Here is a 16,049-nt window from a genome sequence, read left to right as displayed (position 1 = left end):
GGCAAAGCCCTGGAAATCTGATAATAATTCGTGTCAGTTCAGGGTTTGCAGCCTGGAAATCCAGGTTTGAAGCACTTGCACTCCAGCAAAGCCCTTCTCGTGTCTGTCAGGCGTGGCTCTGGGGCAGGAGGGGCCGAGTCTCTGCCAGAGCTCGAGCTGCCTTTGCTCCTCGGGATTTAGGGAGGCTTTGCTGAATCCCTCCTTGCTCCTCCCTCAAAGAACAGGAGTGTTCTGAGCTGGTGGATGCAAGAACACCGAGTGTCCTGGTGTCAAGGACCTGCCTTCCATTCCACACGGGAAAATCTGCTTTTATTCACAGATTCTGGAGCCCTGCTCCCCCAAATGCAGCTCTATCCCTCCATCCAGGGCACCCTCCTGTTGGGGGAAAATTGCTGATGACCAGGAGTGATGGAGATAAAACTGTGAGAAAAAGGAAAGAGAGCAGGGAAGAACTGGAGAATGTGAAACTGGGAGTAACCAGGGGTGCCAGAATCCTGGAATGGGCTGTTAGAAGGGATCTGAAATCCCGTCTCATTCCACTGTTCCATGGGCAGGGACCCTCCCACATTTCCAGGGGCAGCCACAGCAGCTCTGGGCACCTTTCCCTGTGCCAGGGAAGAATTCCATCCCAATCCCTGCCCAAACTGCCCCTCCTTCTCCTCCAGTGCACTGCCTGCCCTGAGCATCCCCTGCCTCCCGCAGCTGGGGAACCTCCCGGGGCAAACTTCTGTCAAAGCCAAATGGGAAACAATTCTGATGCACAGCCCTGAATTTCGGCAAAGAGGAACATTAAATCAGAATATTTCTGAGTGTTGCTGCCAGCAGAGCTTTAACCAGGTGGGACACAGCAGAGCTGGAGCTGGAGTGGGTCCCTGGCACAACTTCATCCTTTAACATTCTGCCTCCATCCCCAAACTATCGATGCTGCACTTTGCTGGGAAATGTCAGAACAAAATAAGTAATACCTGCAATTTATTCGGGTGACATTTCAACAATACAGATTTGGAGATTACAACCCAGCAGCCCTGTAACGCTGAGTGGGGAGATTTGCTGGATTTACATAATGGGGCTGCGTAATGAATATTTATAGAACGCCAGCATTTACATAATGACTGCGAGTTAAACATGCACAATAAAGATTCCAGGCCAATAATTTACGGACTGAGTTTAAAAATCACCTTGAAACGCATTTTATTTTTATTCCTGCGAAAGGTTCAATTTATCTCTTGCTCAGAAAAAATTGAATCCGACCCCGTGCGAGCCGAGGCTGTGTTGATGTAAATCACGATCATATCCTGGAATTAGTCTACATTGAGCCATTTGTATTCCGAGATTTCAGTTCCTTATCTTTTAGCGGCAGCTTTGACAAACAATTTGAGAATACTCTAAATATGCTTGGTTAATATAATTTAGTGCTGGCTGGGAGATGTGCTGGGAGCCTCATTAGTGCCGCTGGGAATTAGAGCGAGGCCGGGCAGGAATTAGCGAGTGCAGATGAAGCTGATGCTCGCAGGGAGGTGAGGGGCTGCACACAGAATAACAACCACGGCACAAACTGAGGCTGCTCAGCTCCCCTGCAGCTCCTGTGGGGTGGACGGGCGCCAGGACAGACTCAGGAGCTTTCCATATTTCAAGTTTGTAGTTTATTGTTGGGTACAAGGGTCCTGCTAAGGGCTGCCAGCCACGACTCAGAGCAGGACAGAGGGAGAAGTATGAGAGGGAGAGAGAGTAAGAGAGAGGAATGAGAGAATAAGAGAGAATAGAGCACAGAGAGCGATTTCCCATTTACAATACAATCAGTATTCTCTTATGTTGAATATTCTAATTTCCACTAACCAATCTGCTACAAAATACTAATTTCCTAATACTTACAGGAATCGCTGCATTACCATGTTTTATGGCTTTCTTATCTATGAAATTATCTCTAAACCTTTCCTGCCATACTTGGAACAAGATGTCTGTTAGCTCCTTGGTATCTGTGGCATTTGGCATTATCCAAACAAAGGAAGAGGCCTCAAACCTTCACATGGTTGCTCCCAGCCCCACAGTCAAGACCTGCTATCATTTCTATTTCACTCATGGATTTGCTAAGCACTCATATTTATAAGGTTTTTCTATTTCCTCGCTCCCAACAAGCTCCTGCAGTGAAGTTCTCCCTGTCAGTGAAGCCAGGCTGGGAGGGCTCTGGTGCACTGGGATGGGAGCACCCTGCTGCACTGGGGCTCACAGCAGGTCCTGGCAGGAATGGGCTGCTCCCACCACCTCTGCCAGGGTTTCTGTGAGGAGCCCTTTGGAGCTGTGCTCTCCCTCTCCAGACCCAGGCTCAGAATCCCAGGATCCCTGAGGATGGGAGTGCCCAAGGCTGGGCTGGATGGGGCTTGGAGTGAGGAGCACGTTCAGGAAACCCTTCTGCATTGATCCCCACAGGTTAATTTGGGTTGGAAAGTCCCCCTGAGCCCCTGGAGCCCGACTGCCCCCCATGTCCCCAAGTGCCACCTCTGCATTTTGCCTGGGTCCAGGTGAGGCTGCTCTGCCTCCCCCAGCCCCTGCCCTAGCCTGAGTGCAGCAATTCTCCTTTTCTCCCTCTCCCTCTCCAGGAACATCACCCCAGCTCCTTTCTGCAGCCACTCAAGTGCTTTAAGCCATTAATCCAAAGTATCACCATGGTTTCCAATAAAATTTTATTTGACATTTAGTTAAAATCCATTTTCTACTACAACTGAATTTTTCCTCCAGTCCCTTGATGGACACTTGAAGCCGAATTCATTGTCATTGTTCTAAAGGTCAGAAGTGAGGGTTTTTTCCCAGATCTTGCTTTGCAAAGCCAATTGTTCCTCAGGATGATGAGAGGCTGTGGCAGCCTGGGGAGCCTTTCTTGCCTGTAGTTACATGGATTTTGTGCAGGTTGGGGGAGCAAAGAAATCCCTCATTGCAAAGGCAGATCTAGAAATCCTTTACTGCAAAGGCAGCTCTAGAAATCACTCACTGCAAAGGCAGATCTAGAAATCACTCACTGCAAAGGCAGATCTAGAAATCCCTCATTGCAAAGGCAGCTCTAGAAATCCTTTACTGCAAAGGCAGCTCTAGAAATCCCTCATTGCAAAGGCAGATCTAGAAATCCCTCACTGCAAAGGCAGATCTAGAAACCCTTTACTGCAAAGGCAGCTCTAGAAATCCCTCATTGCAAAGGCAGATCTAGAAATCCCTCACTGAAAAGGCAGATCTAGAAATCCTTTACTGCAAAGGCAGATCTAGAAATCCCTCACTGCAAAGGCAGATCTAGAAATCCTTTACTGCAAGGGCAGATCTAGAAATCCCTCACTGCAAAGGCAGATCTAGAAATCTCTCATTGTAAAGGCAATTCTAGAAATCCCTCATTGCACAGGCAGATCTAGAAATCCCTCACTGCAAAGGCAATTCTAGAAATCACTCATTGCAAAGGCAGCTCTAGAAATCACTCATTGTAAAGGCAATTCTAGAAATCCCTCATTGCACAGGCAGATCTAGAAATCACTCATAGCAAAGGCAGATCTAGAAATCCCTCATTGCAAAGGCAGATCTAGAAATCCTTTACTGCAAGGGCAGATCTAGAAATCCCTCACTGCAAAGGCAGATCTAGAAATCTCTCATTGTAAAGGCAATTCTAGAAATCCCTCATTGCACAGGCAGATCTAGAAATCACTCATAGCAAAGGCAGATCTAGCAATCCTTTACTGCAAAGGCAATTCTAGAAATCACTCACTACAAAGGCAGCTCTAGAAATCCCCCATTGCAAAGGCAGGTCTAGAAATACAATTTATAATTTATATTATTTATAAATTTGATATATGATTTATACGATATATAAATATAATTTATATAAGAAGGGCTTTTCCTACATGAAAAACCTGAGTATTTATTACTGTGACACGGCACCAGCCCAGATTTCCCTGCTGGTTTCCCGAGGTCAGGACAGACCCCGAGGGATGCCCAGCCTGCCCCTGTGTCCCTGTGTCCCTGTGTGTGTCCCTGTGTGTGTCCCTGTGTCCCTGTGTCCCTGTGTGTGTCCCTGTGTGTGTCCCTGTGTCCCTGTGTCCCTCTGTCCATCTGTCCCTGTGTCCCTGTGTCCCTGTGTGTGTCCCTGTGTGTGTCCCTCTGTCCCTGTGTGTGTCCCTGTGTCCCTCTGTCCATCTGTCCCTGTGTCCCTGTGTGTGTCCCTGTGTGTGTCCCTGTGTGTGTCCCTGTGTCCCTCTGTCCCTCTGTCCATCTGTCCCTGTGTCCCTGTGTCCCTGTGTGTGTCCCTGTGTGTGTCCCTGTGTGTGTCCCTGTGTCCCTGTGTCCCTCTGTCCATCTGTCCCTGTGTCCCTCTGTCCCTGTGTGTGTCCCTGTGTGTGTCCCTGTGTCCCTCTGTCCCTGTGTGTGTCCCTGTGTCCCTGTGTCACTCTGTCCATCTGTCCCTGTGTCCCTCTGTCCCTGTGTCCCTGTGTGTGTCCCTGTGTCCCTCTGTCCCTGTGTGTGTCCCTGTGTCCCTGTGTCCCTCTGTCCATCTGTCCCTGTGTCCCTGTGTCCCTGTGTGTGTCCCTGTGTGTGTCCCTATGCCCCTCTGTCCCTGTGTCCCTGTGTCCCTGTGTCCCTGTGTGTGTCCCTGTGTGTGTCCCTGTGTCCCTGTGTGTGTCCCTGTGTCCCTATGCCCCTCTGTCCCCGTGTCCCTGTCCCCGTGTCCCGTGCCCAGCACTCACCCGAGGGGGAGATGTGTCTCCAGGAGATGGAGGGCTCTGGTTTCCCCGTGGCCAGGCACACCAGGGTGACATTGCTGCCCTCGTTCACCACGATGTCGCTGGAGATCCGGAAAATCTTGGGAGAGACTGCAAAGAGACAGAGAGAGAGGGGTCAGAGGGACAGAGGGACAGAGGGACAGAGGGGTCAGGGACAGAGGGGACAGAGGGGACAGAGGGGACAGGGGCTGCTCCTCGGGGTCACCATCAGGGATAAAACTGCACAACCTCCTCCAGGGGAGCACAACCCTCTCCATCACCTCCAGGAGCTCACCCTGCATTCCAAACACCACAACTACTGCTTTTATATATATATATATATATTTTTTTTTTTTTTTTTTTTTTTTTTTTTTTTGCTAGGGTCGGGATTGAATGTAAGGGTGTGGAATACTCATAAAAACCAGGAGCTGTGACATGGTAGAAGGGGGAGAATTTTCCAGACTCGCAGAGTGCAGATTAAGTGATTTCCTCTTAAGTACGAGCTTTGTTCCGTTCCTAATTGACCCAGCTCTTCTTTAATCTGGGCTCTACAGCCAGGAAATTAAATCAAACCTCCTTGAAGATGTCTGTAAGTCTCGTTACAATGACACTGAGCAGGTCACAGCACTGATGCATTTCCAAAATAGAATTAGAGAAGAAATGAATCTGAGAGGTCCATTAATTAAAACAACCCCCAAACAAGCACAGAGCTGCTCAGTGAGATCCTGTCAAATGGCAGGAGTGATACAATCTGAGCTGGGAAAATCGTGGGTGATGTTATTGTAGTGATTTCCTGGGAAGAGGGTCCTTCCCAGCACAGAAATTGGCTTCCATAGCATTTCTGGAGCCTCACAGTTTGAGAGAAATCAGGATTTTTTTTCTGTATCAGAACGCTGCTAATTTTTCTGCTACTCACTGGCTGATAGGGATCATTGCATTCAGATCACTGAAATCTGTGGAATTTATGATTATGACTCAAATATATGTGCAGCATCACAATGGAATGCTAATATTTATGAAGAATTAAAATATGTTTGTTTTGCATCCGTATTTCTTCTCACACCTCTAAAGACTCTGATCTGGGAGCAGATTTGGCATTTTAAATCTGCTCTGCTGAGCTTGGAGTGCACACTGAGCCCATCCAGAGCTACTCCCCACTCCAGCAGCTCCTGCCTCCCACCCAGATCACGTGGAGCTCTGAAGGTCAGGGGAAAAATTAAATAAAGCAGCAAATAAACATTTATTCAGTACATGGATTAATGGAAGGCCAAAGAAATGAGATAATAAACAAGGATGAAAAAGAAATTAAACTCCCAAGTAAATTTGGTGTGGGAGTCTAACATGGAAAGTGCTTTGCAGTCACCTGGCTTTTTTTTTTTTTTTTTTATGTTAAATTAAAACATGAATTTAATGTTAATGTTTTAAAGCAAACCCTTCCCTTTTTTCACAGTGTTTTTAATTTAAACCTTTCCTTTTTGGGGAAGGTGTGTGACCAAAGGCCTGGGGAGATGCTGCAGGAGGAGCAGTCAGAGAACTGGGGATGTTCAGGAAAAAAAAGGCTGAGGAGAGAACTGAGTTCAGCTGAGTGCAGCAGTTACAGGGGCAGCAGTTACAGGGGCAGGAGTTACAGGGGCAGCAGTTACAGGTACAGGAGTTACAGGTGCAGGAGTTAAAGGTACAGGAGTTACAGGGGCAGGAGTTACAGGTGCAGGAGTTACAGGGACAGCAGTTACAGGTGCAGCAGTTACAGGTACAGGAGTTACAGGTGCAGCAGTTACAGGTGCAGGAGTTAAAGGTGCAGGAGTTACAGGTACAGGAGTTACAGGTACAGGAGTTACAGGTACAGCAGTTACAGGGACAGCAGTTACAGGTGCAGCAGTTACAGGTGCAGGAGTTACAGGTACAGGAGTTACAGGGGCAGGAGTTACAGGGGCAGCAGTTACAGGTACAGCAGTTACAGGTACAGGAGTTACAGGGGCAGGAGTTACAGGTACAGGAGTTACAGGGGCAGCAGTTACAGGTACAGGAGTTACAGGTGCAGGAGTTACAGGGGCAGGAGTTACAGGTACAGCAGTTACAGGTACAGGAGTTACAGGGGCAGGAGTTACAGGTACAGGAGTTACAGGGGCAGGAGTTACAGGGACAGGAGTTACAGGGGCAGGAGTTACAGGGACAGGAGTTACAGGGACAGGAGTTACAGGTGCAGCAGTTACAGGTACAGGAGTTACAGGTACAGGAGTTACAGGTGCAGGACTTACAGGGGCAGGAGTTACAGGTACAGCAGTTACAGGTACAGCAGTTACAGGGGCAGGAGTTACAGGGGCAGGAGTTACAGGTACAGGAATTACAGGGACAGGAGTTACAGGGGCAGCAGTTACAAGGGCAGGAGTTACAGGGGCAGGAGTTACAGGTACAGGAGTTACAGGGGCAGCAGTTACAGGTGCAGGAGTTACAGGTACAGCAGTTACAGGGGCAGGAGTTACAGGGACAGGAATTACAGGTACAGGAATTACAGGGACAGGAATTACAGGGACAGGAGTTACAGGGGCAGGAGTTACAGGGACAGCAGTTACAGGGGCAGCAGTTACAGGTGCAGCAGTTACAGGTACAGGAGTTACAGGGGCAGGAGTTACAGGTGCAGCAGTTACAGGGGCAGCAGTTACAGGGACAGGAGTTACAGGGACAGGAGTTACAGGGACAGGAGTTACAGGTGCAGCAGTTACAGGGGCAGCAGTTACAGGTGCAGGAGTTACAGGTACAGCAGTTACAGGGACAGCAGTTACAGGTGCAGCAGTTACAGGTACAGGAGTTACAGGGGCAGGAGTTACAGGGACAGGAGTTACAGGGGCAGGAGTTACAGGTGCAGGAGTTACAGGGGCAGGAGTTACAGGTACAGGAGTTACAGGGGCAGCAGTTACAGGGGCAGGAGTTACAGGGGCAGCAGTTACAGGGGCAGGAGTTACAGGGACAGGAATTACAGGGACAGGAATTACAGGGACAGGAGTTACAGGGGCAGGAGTTACAGGGGCAGCAGTTACAGGGGCAGCAGTTACAGGTGCAGCAGTTACAGGTACAGGAGTTACAGGGGCAGGAGTTACAGGTGCAGCAGTTACAGGGGCAGCAGTTACAGGGACAGGAGTTACAGGGACAGGAGTTACAGGGACAGGAGTTACAGGTGCAGCAGTTACAGGGGCAGCAGTTACAGGTGCAGGAGTTACAGGTACAGCAGTTACAGGGGCAGGAGTTACAGGTACAGGAATTACAGGGACAGGAGTTACAGGGGCAGGAGTTACAGGGGCAGCAGTTACAGGGGCAGGAGTTACAGGGGCAGCAGTTACAGGTGCAGCAGTTACAGGTACAGGAGTTACAGGTACAGGAGTTACAGGTGCAGGAGTTACAGGTGCACGAGTTACAGGTGCAGGAGTTACAGGGACAGGAGTTACAGGGGCAGGAGTTACAGGTACAGGAGTTACAGGTACAGGAGTTACAGGGGCAGCAGTTACAGGTGCAGGAGTTACAGGTACAGCAGTTACAGGGGCAGCAGTTACAGGGACAGGAGTTACAGGGACAGGAGTTACAGGGACAGGAGTTACAGGTACAGGAGTTACAGGGGCAGGAGTTACAGGTACAGGAGTTACAGGGGCAGGAGTTACAGGGACAGCAGTTACAGGGGCAGGAGTTACAGGTACAGGAGTTACAGGTACAGGAGTTACAGGGGCAGCAGTTACAGGTGCAGCAGTTACAGGTACAGGAGTTACAGGTGCAGGAGTTACAGGGGCAGGAGTTACAGGTACAGCAGTTACAGGTACATGAGTTACAGGGGCAGGAGTTACAGGTACAGGAGTTACAGGGGCAGGAGTTACAGGGACAGCAGTTACAGGTGCAGCAGTTACAGGTACAGGAGTTACAGGGGCAGGAGTTACAGGGACAGGAGTTACAGGGGCAGGAGTTACAGGTGCAGGAGTTACAGGGGCAGGAGTTACAGGGACAGGAGTTACAGGGGCAGGAGTTACAGGGACAGGAGTTACAGGGACAGGAGTTACAGGTGCAGGAGTTACAGGGGCAGGAGTTACAGGTACAAGAGTTACAGGTGCAGCAGTTACAGGTACAGGAGTTACAGGTACAGGAGTTACAGGTGCAGGAGTTACAGGGGCAGGAGTTACAGGTACAGCAGTTACAGGTACAGCAGTTACAGGGGCAGGAGTTACAGGGGCAGGAGTTACAGGTACAGGAATTACAGGGACAGGAGTTACAGGGGCAGCAGTTACAGGGGCAGGAGTTACAGGGGCAGGAGTTACAGGTACAGGAGTTACAGGGGCAGCAGTTACAGGTGCAGGAGTTACAGGTACAGCAGTTACAGGGGCAGGAGTTACAGGGACAGGAATTACAGGTACAGGAATTACAGGGACAGGAATTACAGGGACAGGAGTTACAGGGGCAGGAGTTACAGGGGCAGCAGTTACAGGGGCAGCAGTTACAGGTGCAGCAGTTACAGGTACAGGAGTTACAGGGGCAGGAGTTACAGGTGCAGCAGTTACAGGGGCAGTAGTTACAGGGACAGGAGTTACAGGGACAGGAGTTACAGGGACAGGAGTTACAGGTGCAGCAGTTACAGGGGCAGCAGTTACAGGTGCAGGAGTTACAGGTACAGCAGTTACAGGGACAGCAGTTACAGGTGCAGCAGTTACAGGTACAGGAGTTACAGGGGCAGGAGTTACAGGTGCAGGAGTTACAGGGGCAGGAGTTACAGGTACAGGAGTTACAGGGGCAGCAGTTACAGGGGCAGGAGTTACAGGGGCAGCAGTTACAGGGGCAGGAGTTACAGGGACAGGAATTACAGGGACAGGAATTACAGGGACAGGAGTTACAGGGGCAGGAGTTACAGGGGCAGCAGTTACAGGGGCAGCAGTTACAGGTGCAGCAGTTACAGGTACAGGAGTTACAGGGGCAGGAGTTACAGGTGCAGCAGTTACAGGGGCAGCAGTTACAGGGACAGGAGTTACAGGGACAGGAGTTACAGGGACAGGAGTTACAGGTGCAGCAGTTACAGGGGCAGCAGTTACAGGTGCAGGAGTTACAGGTACAGCAGTTACAGGGGCAGGAGTTACAGGTACAGGAATTACAGGGACAGGAAGTACAGGGACAGGAGTTACAGGGGCAGGAGTTACAGGGGCAGCAGTTACAGGGGCAGCAGTTACAGGTACAGGAGTTACAGGTGCAGGAGTTACAGGTGCACGAGTTACAGGTGCAGGAGTTACAGGGACAGGAGTTACAGGGGCAGGAGTTACAGGTACAGGAGTTACAGGTACAGGAGTTACAGGGGCAGCAGTTACAGGTGCAGGAGTTACAGGTACAGCAGTTACAGGGGCAGGAGTTACAGGGACAGGAATTACAGGGACAGGAATTACAGGGACAGGAGTTACAGGGGCAGCAGTTACAGGGGCAGCAGTTACAGGGGCAGCAGTTACAGGTGCAGGAGTTACAGGGGCAGGAGTTACAGGGGCAGGAGTTACAGGTACAGCAGTTACAGGTACAGGAGTTACAGGGGCAGGAGTTACAGGTACAGGAGTTACAGGGGCAGGAGTTACAGGGACAGGAGTTACAGGGACAGGAGTTACAGGGGCAGGAGTTACAGGGGCAGCAGTTACAGGGGCAGGAGTTACAGGGGCAGCAGTTACAGGGGCAGCAGTTACAGGTGCAGGAGTTACAGGTGCAGGAGTTACAGGGGCAGCAGTTACAGGTACAGGAGTTACAGGTGCAGGAGTTACAGGGGCAGCAGTTACAGGGGCAGGAGTTACAGGGGCAGCAGTTACAGGTACAGGAGTTACAGGGGCAGGAGTTAAAGGTACAGGAGTTACAGGGGCAGGATTTACAGGTGCAGGAGTTACAGGGACAGCAGTTACAGGTGCAGCAGTTACAGGTACAGGAGTTACAGGTGCAGCAGTTACAGGTGCAGGAGTTAAAGGTGCAGGAGTTACAGGTACAGGAGTTACAGGTACAGGAGTTACAGGTACAGCAGTTACAGGGACAGCAGTTACAGGGGCAGCAGTTACAGGGGCAGGAGTTACAGGTACAGGAGTTACAGGGGCAGGAGTTACAGGTACAGGAGTTACAGGTGCAGCAGTTACAGGTACAGGAGTTACAGGTACAGGAGTTACAGGTGCAGGAGTTACAGGGGCAGGAGTTACAGGTACAGCAGTTACAGGTACAGCAGTTACAGGGGCAGGAGTTACAGGGGCAGGAGTTACAGGTACAGGAGTTACAGGGGCAGGAGTTATAGGGGCAGCAGTTACAGGTACAGCAGTTACAGGTACAGGAGTTACAGGGGCAGGAGTTACAGGGACAGGAGTTACAGGGACAGGAGTTACAGGTGCAGGAGTTACAGGGGCAGGAGTTACAGGTACAGGAGTTACAGGGGCAGGAGTTACAGGTACAGGAGTTACAGGTGCAGCAGTTACAGGTACAGGAGTTACAGGTACAGGAGTTACAGGTGCAGGAGTTACAGGGGCAGGAGTTACAGGTACAGCAGTTACAGGTACAGCAGTTACAGGGGCAGGAGTTACAGGGGCAGGAGTTACAGGTACAGGAATTACAGGGACAGGAGTTACAGGGGCAGCAGTTACAGGGGCAGGAGTTACAGGGGCAGGAGTTACAGGTACAGGAGTTACAGGGGCAGCAGTTACAGGTGCAGGAGTTACAGGTACAGCAGTTACAGGGGCAGGAGTTACAGGGACAGGAATTACAGGTACAGGAATTACAGGGACAGGAATTACAGGGACAGGAGTTACAGGGGCAGGAGTTACAGGGACAGCAGTTACAGGGGCAGCAGTTACAGGTGCAGCAGTTACAGGTACAGGAGTTACAGGGGCAGGAGTTACAGGTGCAGCAGTTACAGGGGCAGCAGTTACAGGGACAGGAGTTACAGGGACAGGAGTTACAGGGACAGGAGTTACAGGTGCAGCAGTTACAGGGGCAGCAGTTACAGGTGCAGGAGTTACAGGTACAGCAGTTACAGGGACAGCAGTTACAGGTGCAGCAGTTACAGGTACAGGAGTTACAGGGGCAGGAGTTACAGGTGCAGGAGTTACAGGGGCAGGAGTTACAGGGGCAGGAGTTACAGGGGCAGCAGTTACAGGGGCAGGAGTTACAGGGGCAGCAGTTACAGGGGCAGGAGTTACAGGGACAGGAATTACAGGGACAGGAATTACAGGGACAGGAGTTACAGGGGCAGGAGTTACAGGGGCAGCAGTTACAGGGGCAGCAGTTACAGGTGCAGCAGTTACAGGTACAGGAGTTACAGGGGCAGGAGTTACAGGTGCAGAAGTTACAGGGGCAGCAGTTACAGGGACAGGAGTTACAGGGACAGGAGTTACAGGGACAGCAGTTACAGGTGCAGGAGTTACAGGTACAGCAGTTACAGGGGCAGGAGTTACAGGTACAGGAATTACAGGGACAGGAATTACAGGGACAGGAGTTACAGGGGCAGGAGTTACAGGGGCAGCAGTTACAGGGGCAGCAGTTACAGGTACAGGAGTTACAGGTGCAGGAGTTACAGGTGCACGAGTTACAGGTGCAGGAGTTACAGGGACAGGAGTTACAGGGGCAGGAGTTACAGGTACAGGAGTTACAGGTGCAGGAGTTACAGGTGCAGCAGTTACAGGTACAGCAGTTACAGGGACAGGACTTACAGGGGCAGGAGTTACAGGGGCAGCAGTTACAGGTACAGGAGTTACAGGTACAGGAGTTACAGGTGCAGGAGTTACAGGGGCAGCAGTTACAGGTGCAGGAGTTACAGGTACAGCAGTTACAGGTGCAGGAGTTACAGGGACAGGAATTACAGGGACAGGAATTACAGGGACAGGAGTTACAGGGGCAGCAGTTACAGGGGCAGCAGTTACAGGGGCAGGAGTTACAGGGGCAGGAGTTACAGGTACAGCAGTTACAGGTACAGCAGTTACAGGGGCAGGAGTTACAGGGGCAGGAGTTACAGGTACAGGAATTACAGGGACAGGAGTTACAGGGGCAGCAGTTACAGGGGCAGGAGTTACAGGGGCAGGAGTTACAGGTACAGGAGTTACAGGGGCAGCAGTTACAGGTGCAGGAGTTACAGGTACAGCAGTTACAGGGGCAGGAGTTACAGGGACAGGAATTACAGGTACAGGAATTACAGGGACAGGAATTACAGGGACAGGAGTTACAGGGGCAGGAGTTACAGGGGCAGCAGTTACAGGGGCAGCAGTTACAGGTGCAGCAGTTACAGGTACAGGAGTTACAGGGGCAGGAGTTACAGGTGCAGCAGTTACAGGGGCAGCAGTTACAGGGACAGGAGTTACAGGGACAGGAGTTACAGGGACAGGAGTTACAGGTGCAGCAGTTACAGGGGCAGCAGTTACAGGTGCAGGAGTTACAGGTACAGCAGTTACAGGGACAGCAGTTACAGGTGCAGCAGTTACAGGTACAGGAGTTACAGGGGCTGGAGTTACAGGTGCAGGAGTTACAGGGGCAGGAGTTACAGGGGCAGGAGTTACAGGGGCAGCAGTTACAGGTGCAGGAGTTACAGGTACAGCAGTTACAGGGGCAGGAGTTACAGGGACAGGAATTACAGGGACAGGAATTACAGGGACAGGAATTACAGGGACAGGAGTTACAGGGGCAGGAGTTACAGGGGCAGCAGTTACAGGGGCAGCAATTACAGGTACAGGAGTTACAGGTGCAGGAGTTACAGGTGCAGGAGTTACAGGTACAGCAGTTACAGGGACAGGACTTACAGGTACAGGAGTTACAGGTACAGGAGTTACAGGGGCAGCAGTTACAGGGGCAGGAGTTACAGGGACAGGAGTTACAGGGACAGGAGTTACAGGGACAGGAGTTACAGGGGCAGCAGTTACAGGTACAGGAGTTACAGGTACAGGAGTTACAGGGGCAGCAGTTACAGGGGCAGGAGTTACAGGTACAGGAGTTACAGGTGCAGCAGTTACAGGGGCAGGAGTTACAGGTACAGGAGTTACAGGGACAGGAGTTACAGGGACAGGAGTTACAGGTGCAGCAGTTACAGGGACAGGAGTTACAGGGGCAGGAGTTACAGGTACAGGAGTTACAGGTGCAGCAGTTACAGGGACAGGAGTTACAGGGACAGGAGTTACAGGGACAGGAGTTACAGGTGCAGCAGTTACAGGTGCAGCAGTTACAGGTACAGGAGTTACAGGGACAGCAGTTACAGGGGCAGGAGTTACAGGTGCAGCAGTTACAGGTGCAGGAGTTACAGGTACAGCAGTTACAGGTACAGGAGTTACAGGGGCAGGAGTTACAGGGGCAGGAGTTACAGGTACAGGAGTTACAGGTTCAGCAGTTACAGGGGCAGCAGTTACAGGGGCAGCAGTTACAGGTACAGGAGTTACAGGTACAGGAGTTACAGGGGCAGGAGTTACAGGGGCAGGAGTTACAGGGGCAGGAGTTACAGGGGCAGCATTCACAGGTGCAGCAGTTACAGGTACAGGAGTTACAGGTACAGGAGTTACAGGGGCAGGAGTTACAGGTGCAGCAGTTACAGGGGCAGCAGTTACAGGTACAGGAGTTACAGGGACAGGAGTTACAGGGGCAGCAGTTACAGGTACAGCAGTTACAGGTACAGCAGTTACAGGTAGAGGAGTTACAGGTGCAGGAGATACAGGGGCAGCAGTTACAGGGGCAGGAGTTACAGGTGCAGGAGTTACAGGGGCAGGAGTTACAGGGGCAGATTCACAGGTGCAGCAGTTACAGGGACAGGAGTTACAGGGACAGGAGTTACAGGTACAGGAGTTACAGGTACAGCAGTTACAGGTGCAGGAGTTACAGGTGCAGGAGTTACAGGTACAGGAGTTACAGGGGCAGCAGTTACAGGTGCAGCAGTTACAGGGGCAGCAGTTACAGGTACAGGAGTTACAGGTACAGGAGTTACAGGTGCAGGAGTTACAGGTACAGCAGTTACAGGTACAGGAGTTACAGGGGCAGGAGTTACAGGGGCAGGAGTTACAGGTACAGGAGTTACAGGTACAGGAGTTACAGGGGCAGCAGTTACAGGGGCAGATTCACAGGTGCAGATTCACAGGTGCAGATTCACAGGCTGCCTGCAGAGGTGGAGAGCCCTGGCTAAATGCAGCCCAGTGTTTTGGGGGCTTTGGAGTTTTTTGTCAGGGATGTGACTCAGGAGGTTCTGGCTGGGCTGGCACCCCCTCACAGTTCCACAATTAACTCCACAATTCCACAATTAACTCCAGAGTTCCACAGTTTCACAATTAATTCCACAATTCCACAATTAATTCCACTATTAACTCCACAATTCCACAGTTGCACAATTCCACAATTCCCCAATTATCTCCAGTTCCATAATTTCACAATCAACTCCGCAATTCCACCATTCCAAAATTAACTCCACAATTCCAGTTGCACAATTAACACCACAATTCCACAATTCCACAATTAACTCCACAGTTCTACAATTCCACAATCAACTCCACAATTCCACAATTAATTCCATTGTTCCACAGTTCCACAATTAACTCCACAATTCCACAGTTCCACAATCAACTCCACAATTCCACAGTTCCACAATTAATTCCACAGTTCCACAATTGCACAATTAACTCCACAATTCCACAATTCCACAATTAACTCCACAGTTCTACAATTCCACAATCAACTCCACACTTCCACAGTTCCACAATTAATTCCACAGTTCCAGAGTTGCACAATTAACTCCACAATTCCACAATTAATTCCACAATTCCACAGTTCCACAATTAGCACAGTTCTACAATGGAAAGGAGCTCTGAGAACATCTTGTCTGACCATCACTTTGAGAAATAAAAATGGGGAAACGCAGCAGTAAATCAAAGGAAAGATTTAAGGAAAAAAAACAAACCCAAGGCAGGTTGCAATGGAAGAGTTAAATATAGTTAAAACAGTTCAAAGTGTTCAAAATGCCAGGATTGCAGAGAATCCCCTTAAAAGCTGGGCTCTGCAAGGCTCAGTCTGTCCTGGGCTGCAAAATCCAGAATTGCCATCAAGGAGCTGCTGGGAAGCTCCCAGAAACAGGGAGTGCAGGGGTGAAAATCCGAATTTCACCGAGGATTTAAATGGAATTTAGATGGAATCCCAGAATGGGCTGGGTGGGAAGGAAGCTCAGGGAACAATTCCTTCCCAAATCCCACCCAGCCCTGCCCTCGGGCGCTGGGATCCACTCCCTGTGTCCCTCCATCCCTGGGAAAATAAATCCTGATTAAAAAAATCAAAGCCAGGCACTGTTTCCATCCCCAGCCCTGGGAACAACCCTGCACG

The 16,049-nt window shown here is 50.5% G+C and overlaps 1 protein-coding gene across 4 annotated transcripts in view; it reads right to left on the bottom strand.

Moving 5' to 3' along the window:
* Nucleotides 1-16,049, bottom strand: part of NEGR1 (neuronal growth regulator 1) — a 176,406-nt gene that overhangs the window by 71,798 nt on the left and 88,559 nt on the right. For all 4 annotated transcript variants that reach the window (XM_056497836.1, XM_056497837.1, XM_056497839.1 and 1 more), the window contains exon 3: nt 4,719-4,844. In XM_056497836.1, the coding sequence (XP_056353811.1) occupies nt 4,719-4,844 (126 nt within the window). The remainder of the gene's footprint in view (nt 1-4,718; nt 4,845-16,049) is intronic.

The sequence above is a fragment of the Oenanthe melanoleuca genome, chromosome 8 (genome assembly GCF_029582105.1).
Source record: "Oenanthe melanoleuca isolate GR-GAL-2019-014 chromosome 8, OMel1.0, whole genome shotgun sequence".
Classification (NCBI taxonomy): Eukaryota; Metazoa; Chordata; class Aves; order Passeriformes; family Muscicapidae; genus Oenanthe; species Oenanthe melanoleuca.
Note: the sequence above shows the minus strand (reverse complement) of the source record. Positions and strands in the feature narration are given on the sequence as shown.